Source organism: Cebus imitator, unplaced genomic scaffold, assembly GCF_001604975.1.
Source record: "Cebus imitator isolate Cc_AM_T3 unplaced genomic scaffold, Cebus_imitator-1.0 Scaffold324, whole genome shotgun sequence".
In the NCBI taxonomy this organism is placed as follows: domain Eukaryota; kingdom Metazoa; phylum Chordata; class Mammalia; order Primates; family Cebidae; genus Cebus; species Cebus imitator.
In genome coordinates, this window is record NW_016107639.1 from 2,255,080 (window position 1) to 2,264,489 (window position 9,410).

The 9,410-nt window shown below is 55.1% G+C and overlaps 1 protein-coding gene across 4 annotated transcripts in view; it reads right to left on the reverse strand.

The window, feature by feature from the left end:
- Positions 1–9,410, reverse strand: part of SLC66A2 (solute carrier family 66 member 2) — a 43,264-nt gene that overhangs the window by 11,475 nt on the left and 22,379 nt on the right. For all 4 annotated transcript variants that reach the window (XM_017504572.2, XM_017504571.1, XM_037729934.1 and 1 more), the window contains one exon: positions 1,176–1,392. In XM_017504572.2, coding sequence (XP_017360061.1) covers positions 1,176–1,392 — 217 coding nt within the window. The remainder of the gene's footprint in view (positions 1–1,175; positions 1,393–9,410) is intronic.

A 9,410-nucleotide genomic window follows, 5' to 3' on the forward strand; every position in this document is an offset into this window, starting at 1 on the left:
GGGCACAGGGGTGTCCTCAGTGGGGAGAGGGCACAGGGGTGTCCTCAGTGGGGAGAGGGCACAGGGGTGTCCTCAGTGGGGAGAGGGCACAGGGATGTCCTCAGTGGGGAGCGGGCACAGGGGAGTCCTCAGTGGGGAGCGGGCACAGGGATGTCCTCAGTGGGGAGAGGGCAAAGGGATGTCCTCAGTGAGGAGCGGGCACAGGGGAGTCCTCAGTGAGGAGCGGGCACAGGGATGTCCTCAGTGGGGAGAGGGCAAAGGGATGTCCTCAGTGAGGAGCGGGCACAGGGGTGTCCTCAGTGGGGAGCGGGCACAGGGGTGTCCTCTGTGAGGAGCGGGCACAGGGGTGTCCTCAGTGNGTGGGGAGCGGGCACAGGGGTGTCCTCTGTGAGGAGCGGGCACAGGGGTGTCCTCAGTGGGGAGCGGGCACAGGGGAGTCCTCAGTGAGGACTGGGCATGGGGAGGTCCTCATGGAGGAGTGGGCCTTGGGGTGGAAGGTGTGAAGGACAAGAGTTTTCTGTCCCACCGCAGCAGCAGATCAGTTTTTATTACAATGTGGTTTCCATCTAGGACCTCGATTGAGCTGGTGGGAATCGTGCCACTCATGCTGTGCCCTGTCCCAGGTGGTCACGGGCGTGCCCAGGCATGCTCTGTGGTTCTGAACATCAGCCCGTCCAGCCTTTGCCATATACCTCAGAGGCCAGGGGCTGTGCTAGGGCCAATGGGGAGAGACAGAGGACAGTGTCCCAGGCAGCCCACCGACCGCCGTCCCTGCCCCACCAGACCTGCCCTGACCCCAGGCCAGCTGGCTGCCCTGCACCCCTCCTGGCTGGGGGTGCCGAGCCTGCTCTGCCCCGTCTGGCCAGGCCCTCGTACATCCCTCCCACTGGAAGGTTCTGCCTCGACAGCCCTGAAGGAGCATCTCCCAACCCCATGCTGGGTCACCTGCCAACAACAGGGTCTCAGCCGCCCCTCACGCAGCCCATGTGAGTTCATCTGCTCCAACTCAAGGTTGAGGGGCCATGGCCTATGAACCGGACCATTCTTTAACCAGCAGCTTCACAGGTCAACATGCAAAATACATAGCCAGACACATGTGCGCTTGATTTTTACAAGTCTGCAGCCATGTGGTACCTATGGAGCAGTGGTGCTTCTGCAGTGGCACCCTGGCCTACCTCATGCCCTCCGTGGACTGGTGGCGGTGGTTGCGGTAGAGCTGTGGCACGCCCAGCATGGCTTCGGTCAGCACGGCCAGGAAGCCCAGGGTCTCCACAAACAGGGTGGAGTCAATGGACAGGTAGGTGATGTAGCCCACCAGGCCCGTGAAGGCCACGACACACTGCACGTAGTCCGCGAAGCTGCTCCACTGCCAGAAGTGGTGGGGGTCAAAGTCTAGGGTGAAAGGGAGAAGCAACCTCAGCACAGCTTAGGGTCCAAGTGAGGGGTCAAGGTCAGGGAGGAGAGAGGGAACTGAGCAAGAGATCAGGGTCAGAGGAGAGATGGGAACCCAGCGAGAGGTTAGGGTCAGAGGAGGAGAGACGGAAACCGAGTAAGAGGTCAAGGTCAGTGAAGAGAGATGGGAACTGAGAGGTCAGGGTCAGAGGAGAGACAGGAACCGGTGAGAGGTCAAGGACGGGGAGGAGAGACGGGAATGCAGTGGAAGGTCAAGGTCAGAGGAGGAGCCACATGTTCTTGGTCACACCCTGGTGAACAACGTGTGAAAGAGTCTTGAAACAAATATTAACTCAACATAAAAGATGATGACATCAGGCCAGGTGCAGTGGGTACCTAGAGCCCCAGCTCCTCGGGAGGCTGAGGAGGGAGGATCACTTGAGTCCAGGAGTTGAGGCCAGCCTAGGCAACACAGAGACACCTGTCTCTTTAAAAACAAACAAAAACTTGCTAAAGTTCTTCAAATGAATTAGTCTCTGAGAAGCCGTACAGTGTGGGGAGTGCCCTGCAGTCCTTGGAATCTGATGCCCGGGTTAGGGGCGCAGCCCCCTCGGGTTAACCACAGTCTCCTGTTCCTCAGATGTTACCAGGAAGAGATGGGGACCACTCCTAGGACATTCTGAGGATTCAGTGAGTTGGTCTTGAGTTCTATAACAGGCTTCAGCCGCAGTTACGCTCAGTAAATCCAAGCCATACCCTTCCTGCACCTTGTCACTTGCTAGATGATGGATCTGTAGAAACCACACTCATAAGCACTCACATAAATTAGCAAATTAAAGGAGGCAGGTGGACACACAGTCCTGGGGACACAGCAGCTGCAGGGAAAAGGTACACAGAGACAAACTTGCCAAGAAGCCTGCGCAGCGCGTGCTGCACCCGCCCCTCACCCGTCCTTATAGCAGCGCATACTGCGCCCGCCCCTGACCTGTCCTTACAGCAGCAGAGCCAGGGCATGGGCTGCAGGGGTGGGGTGATGGGAGGCGGTGAAGTCTACTGGGCTAGGGGGTGCTGAGGGGTGAGGTTAGAGGGACAGGGAGGTTATGGGTGTGGTGAGGTTAGCGGGGCTTTGGGGCATCACAGGGCAGAGAGGCCAGGGGTGTTGGGCTGGCTGCCTGTCGGGCTGGCAGTGCAGTGAGGGCAGGAGTGGTCAGGATGTGCACCTTCTCCCCGTCCCTCTTGACCCTAGATCTGTGCCCCCCTTCCTGCTCCACACTCCCTCACTGAGTGAGACACTGCCCAGTATCTGAGCTGGAAAGGGGCCACAGTGGAGGCAGGGCCAGAGGAAAGATGGGCACGGTGTGCAGCCCCTCCCAGAACACAGCAGGGCACGGGCTCATGTGCAGCCCCTCCCAGAACACAGCAGGGCATGTGCTCATGTGCAGCACCTCCCAGAAAACAGCAGGGCACGTGCTCATGTGCAGCCCCTCCCAGAACACAGCAGGGCATGTGCTCATGTGCAGCACCTCCCAGAAAACAGCAGGGAGTCCAGGAGGTTCTGAACATAATGAGATTCCATCTTTACAAACAAATACAACATTAGCAGGGCCTGGTGGTGCGCACCTGAGATCCCAGCTACTTGGGAGGCTGAAGCACGAAGATCCCTTGAGCCCAGAAGTTCAAGGCTGTAGTGAGCCATGACTGTATAACTGCACTCCAGCCTGGGTGACAGAGTGAGACCCTGTCTCAAAAAAAAAAAAAAAAACTAGTATGTGTTTCAAAGGACAAAAATCAAAGTAAAAAGCCAACCAGTGGAATAAGGGAAAATATTTGCAAATCACATATTTGATAAGAATTTGATGTCTAGAATATATAAAGAGCTCCTACAACCCAACAACAAAAAAGCACACAAACTGATTCAAAAATGTGCGGCAACTTGAAAAGATTTTTCTCCAAAGAAGAAAAAGGAGGTGGCAGGATCTAGATGAGCAGGAGACAGGCCACCTCATCCTCAATGCTCCTCCCAGAAACCTGCCTCCAGCCTGCGTCTCTTCCCCCAGATCTGGTTGGCCATGCTCTCTGAGGTGCCAGGAAGACGTGCCGCACTGGGGCAGCACCCAGCGTCAGTGCGTTACCAGAGGAAACAGAGCCTCGTGTGCCTTTTGGCAACACTCCCTGCATTGCTGAGAAGAAAGAAGGCAGCATGTGCTGTGGTGGAGAGGAAGCATGACAGGCCTGAGTTGATGACGCAGCTGAGCCTCCTTGGCCAAGTGCAGCCCCAGGCTCTTGCCACAGTCCCTAACAACTGAGTGATTAGGTCCACCTGCATCTCAGCCCGGCAGCTCATACAGGACAGTCTCACTTGGTATCACCAAAATTCGAGGCAGAGGGTCCTCTTAAATAGGCGCTGGTGACCAGGTGTGGTGGTTCACACCTGTAATGCCAGCACTTTGGGAGGCTGAGGCGGATGGATCACCTGAGGTCAGGAGTTCAAGGCCAGCCTGGCCAACATGGTGAAACCCCATCTCTACTAAAAATACAAAAATTAGCCAGGCGTGGGGCGTGCTCCTGTAATCTCAGCTACTCGGGAGGCTGAGGCACAAGAATCACTGGCATCCAGGAAGCAGAGGTTGCACTGAGCTGCTACTGAACCACTGCACTCCAGCCTGGGTTACAGAGTGGGACTCCATCTCAACAAAAAAAGGCACTAGGGAGCTTAACCACACCCCAGACACCTTCAATTCAATGCATTTGCCACTCATGGCCAGCGGAGGGGCTTTCGAGGGTGGCAGGGTAAGAAACAGGTGAGGCAGCTGAGATGCACGGGTGAGGTGGGGGCAAATCTCCAAACAGAAGGCAGCCTGCAGCATGGTGGAATATTACTCAGCCGAAGAAAGGGCAGATTCGTGCAACAGCATGGATGAAACTTCAAACAGGACAGCAAGTCACAGAAGCCAGACACAGGAACCACATGTTTATGAGTCCGTTCCTATGACGTCTCCAGCACAGGCAAGTCCACAGCGCCGCAGATGGGCCGCTGTCGGGCTGGGGGAAGAGGGAACTCAGGAAAAGAGGGAAGCTGCTTCAAAGGGGTATCTTTTGGGGTGATGAAAGGCTCCCTAATGAGATAGTGGTAATGGCTGCACAACTCTGTAAATACACTAAAAACCACTGAACTGTGTACTTTTAAATAGTGATAAAATGGTGAATTTTATGTTATGTAAATTGTATCTTTAATATATAACAAAATAAAAATTTTAATGCATATGGTTTGTCTTATACCAAAAGATGCAGGTGTTAAGTATCTACTTATTTTATTAATAACTGCTTATTAGTAAATACTTATTTAGCATTTTATGATACTGAAGTTGAAAACAGTTCCATCAACTCCAAGTCTGGGAGTTAAGGTGCCATCATCTGTATCCAGGACAATCTGAAAAAATTCAGCAGCCGTCTACCATTAACTGTCAGCTCACATGTGCTGGAGAACTGGAGCAGGTGGCAGGGAGGAGCCGGGTAAGGAAGATGCTGGCTGAGGCTGACCTGGGAAGGCTCAGAAAGCGGGAATGAGATCTCTAAGTTCAGTCAGGAAAAGTCAGAGGACGCAGGAGACGCCTGATATGTCAGGTGGAACAGAATGTTTTCTACAATTCTGAGAGACTAGTGTGTCAGGATATTTTCACTAAAAGTTTTAAAATCAGGTAATAAAGAAGAGAGGCCTAGAATTCCTCCTGGAAGACCTGGCCCTATCCTGAGGCACCCAGGAGGGAAGGGCACTCCACTTTCCAAAGCAACTGGGCCCCCCACACTGCTGAGCTCGCAGGAATCTGAGAGGGCACGTGGCTGTGGGAGGGGAGGGGACTCCGAGAACAAGAACAAAAGGGCAAGAACGCAATTTGGACACATGCCCATGGCCACGCAAGGTGCTAACAGAACAGCTAACTCACATGCCATGACTTCCCATGCTGTGTTTCTAGACAGCAGCACCAAAGATAGGGCTTGAAAACGAGGCGCTGAATGCTGAATGAATGTTTCCAGGCCTGTGGGACTGACCAGAGGCCCACCCTGGTGTGCACTGAGCCCTCGGGACCCTCAGCTGCCTGCAGAGAGCAGCTGATTCTCAGAACCTTCCATCGTACCTGCCCTCAATTCACAGAGAGGTCTGCTTTTCCGGCACCCCCCATGGGGACCCCCAGGAACAGACCAGCGCTCAGCCTCCATCAGTCCAGCTGCTGCTGGATTAAAAAGCAGTTCTGCCACTTGGGGAATGTGTATCAGGAAACTGTCTCCAAATGGGCAAGGAAGATCCGATTTCTCATCAGATTGTGTTTTTATGTCACAGAACACAAGAGAGATCCTGGTGTAAGAGGATCTGACAGCCAACATGTCCAAGGCATTGGAAAAAGAGCAACTCCATCATGAACAGGGGCTGGGTCAGATGAGCTGAGAACCGCTGGTCTGCTTTCCCAGACAGTCAGGCATTCTCAGTCACAGGAGGAGACAGGAGGTCAGCACAAGACACAGGTCATAAGGACCTTGCTGATCAAACAGCCTGCAGTACAGAAGCCGGCCAAATCCTACCAAAACCAAGATGGCCACAACAGTGACCTCTGTCGCCCTCACTGCTACACTCCCACCAGCGCCATGACAGTTTACAGATGCCATGGCAACGTCAGGAAGTTACCCGACATGGTCTACAAAGGGGAGGCATGAGTAATCCACCCCTTGTTTAGCATATCATCAAGAAATAACCATAAAAATGGGCACCCAGCAGCCTTCGGGGCTGCTCTGTCTATGCAGCAGCCATGCTCTCATTCCTTTACCTCCCGAATAAACTTGCTTTCACTTTATGGATTCCCCTCAAATTCTTTCTTGTGTGAGATCCAAGAGCCCTCTCCTGGGGTCTGGGTGGGAAGCCCGTTCTAGTAACAAACATGAGAGGGACAGAGAAGTCCAGAGAGCTTCCTGCTGGGACTGGGACAGCTGGAGGGTATCACAGCACTGGTTTCAAACACAACGCAGAACTAACTGCCAACCTCAGACGCCTGCAGGCACTGTCAGGACCAACAGATCTCACAGTCGACAGGTGATCACAGGGTGTGAATGGCATCTCAGTAACGCCGAGCTCCACCCCCGAGCCACAGGGTGACTTTCACAGGGCCACGGAGCCTCCCGGGCCACGAAGCCCAGGGACATTCTGGAGGGGAGAAAACTGCTCTTTTAGACAGTCTGGCGCTCCCATTCCCTCTCGCTCTGCCTGTCCCCACCCAGTGCCCAGCTAGGGCAGTCTTGGAGGAGGGGCTCCCTCGCCACTCACACCAGCCCCCATCCCTCTCTGAGGACTCGGGTCCTCAGAGGACAGTGGCTCCCCCCAGGACACCCACAAAACAGCTGGTCTGCAACCCATCTCTAGAATGTGGGGTGACAGAGTGAAGAGGGGGCGGATTGTGAGGACTCCTTCCCTAGGAGGATGTCACTGAGACAGCCGGGGAGGCATCTGGGGTCTCAGGAGGGAGGAGGTGATCATCAAGGCCAGGCTCCCAATGTGAACAGTGGAGTGTGGTTACGGAGGATGTCCTGGTTTGGGTCCTGCATGCTAAAATACATGGGTGGCATCACGCATCAGTGCAGCAGCTAAACTGTATCATACTCCCACTTTAATTTTGTGACTATCTCAATATTTTTAAAAATACAAATCAACTCCCCATGAAAAAACAAAAAACCTCCCCCTTCCTTCAAATCCCTGGTCCAGGCTCACGCAGTCTCCTGCGAGCTGCCCTTTGGCACAGGTCTGAGCCCTACCTGCTGCATCTGTTTCTCCACCCCCTACTTCGGCTAAGCAGACAAAGCCTGTCCTGGGAAATGCCCTGAGACAACCTGGAGGGGAGCAAACGGGCACCACCCAGGCCCGGAGCTGGAAGCAGGGCTCAGCAGGACCCCAGGCACACAGGGGCTCATCTGGAGGGACCTGAGGGGCTCAGGCTGCAGCTGGGAGAGCACAGAGAGGAGGCTCCTGAGGCCACCAGGGCCCACTTTTACTTTATCCTAAGGATCAGGGACACCAAAGAATTTAACAAAGACGGCCACACCACCTGCTGCAGAATGAATATAAATGCCCTTCTTAGCCTTCGAGGCCGGCACTGTTCTCACCGACCCCCTCTAGTCCTGCCATCCGTGCAGCAGGCAGCACAGGGACACAGGGAGATGGCACGGCCGGGGCCACAGGAGGACGCAGAGAGATCCCCACCAAAGACCCTCAGAGAGTGACAGATCCCCCACCACACCCCAGGTGAGCAGGACAGGCAGAGCAGGGACTGAGCCCAAGGGGGAGCCATGCCAGCTTCCAAAGAGGACCCCCAGGAAACAAACACCTTCCCACTCAGCAAGGACAAAACCACCACTGTAGAGACCAGCGTCTGTGTCCCAGTCCACGGCTGCACAGACAGCCCGCCCTCACCGCCACACTTCCCTAACAGCTACTGAGACTCACGCTCCTGCAGCCTCCTTGGCCAGAGCCAGGGAGGCCCTGGGAGAGAGGACCCGGACAGGCCCTGTCGGGCAGCCTTGCCTGCTCTCAGCCTCCTCTCATTTTCAGTGGCCTTTCCCCCCTTTATCCTAATCGACATCTCCAGGCCCCTGATTTGCTCAGAGTCTGCTCAGTCGGGCACCCAACAGTGGACAGGTGAGAGGTGAGGGGCTGGGCTGTCACTGCGGCAAAGGGCACCGTGGCCCTCTGGCCTGAATGCTTCCACCCGAAGTCAAGACACAAACACATCATCGTACACAGCAAAAATAGCCCAGAAAGGCCCCAGCCCAGATGGCACTGGAATAAAGTTTTCCCCAAGTCACTTGCTTTTTTGTTTTTTGTTTTTTGTTTTTGAGACAGAGTCTCCCTCTGTTGCCCAGGCTGTGCAATGGCACAATCTCGGCTCACTGAAACCTCCACCTCCCAGGTTCAAGCGATTCTTCTCCTGCTTCAGCCACCCAAGTATTTGGGATTACAGGCACCCACCACCACGCCCAGCTAAATTTTTTTGTATTTTTAGTAGAGATGGGGTTTCGCGCAGGTCAGGCTGATCTCTAACTCTTGACCTCAGGTGATCCACCCGTCTCAGCCTCCCAAAGTGCTGGGATTATAGGCGTGAGCCACCACGCCCGGGCAGGGCTACCTACTTATAAAGAGGACTTCAGGACAGTTCCAGGCGCTCCTCCGTGACATACCAGCGGAGGATGCTCAGCTGCTGCCTTTACTCAATGTGCCATTGAACAGAAACACAAGAGTGCTGTTCTCCCAGCCTGAAACATTCTTCATACTTCCAGCCATCAGGGTTTCAGCCCGCTCAGAAACAACAGAGGCGGTGGACACTTCCAGAATAGCGGTGCGAGGTTCTCCAAAGACCCTCCCCAACAAAACCACTGTGAGAGGTGAACTTTACAAACAGCAGCCACTTAAAGTCTCTGACGTGTCTTAGGGACACACAGCAAATGGAGGAACACTTACCCAAGAAAACCTTCTAAGTGGCCACAGGAACAGCAACTTTGTGACACTTGGGTCACAACCGCCTTCCCTATCCCCTTGTGACAAAAGCTCTACTCCCAGCAGGCAGCCAAGAAGACGGGGCTCTCTCCCCCCACTGCCACTGCAGGAGAGGCAGGCACCCAACACTTCATCGCCTGCTCAGCTCCTGTCTGCCCAGCCTCCCTTCCTCCAACCAGCCCCCACCAACGGCGCAGGTGCAGAGAACACTGAGCATCCACATCCCTGCCTCAGCTTGCTCACCGAGCATCCACGTCCCTGCCTCAGCTTGCTCACCGAGCATCCACGTCCCTGCCTCAGCTTGCTCACCGAGCGTCCCCGTCCCTGCCTCAGCTTGCTCACCGAGCGTCCCTGTCCCTGCCTCAGCTTGCCCACCAGGCGTCCAAGTCACTGCCCACCAGGCGTCCTCATCCCTGCCTCAGCCTGCCCACCGGGCGTCCACGTCCCTGCCACAGCCTGCCCACCGGGCGTCCACGTCCCTGCC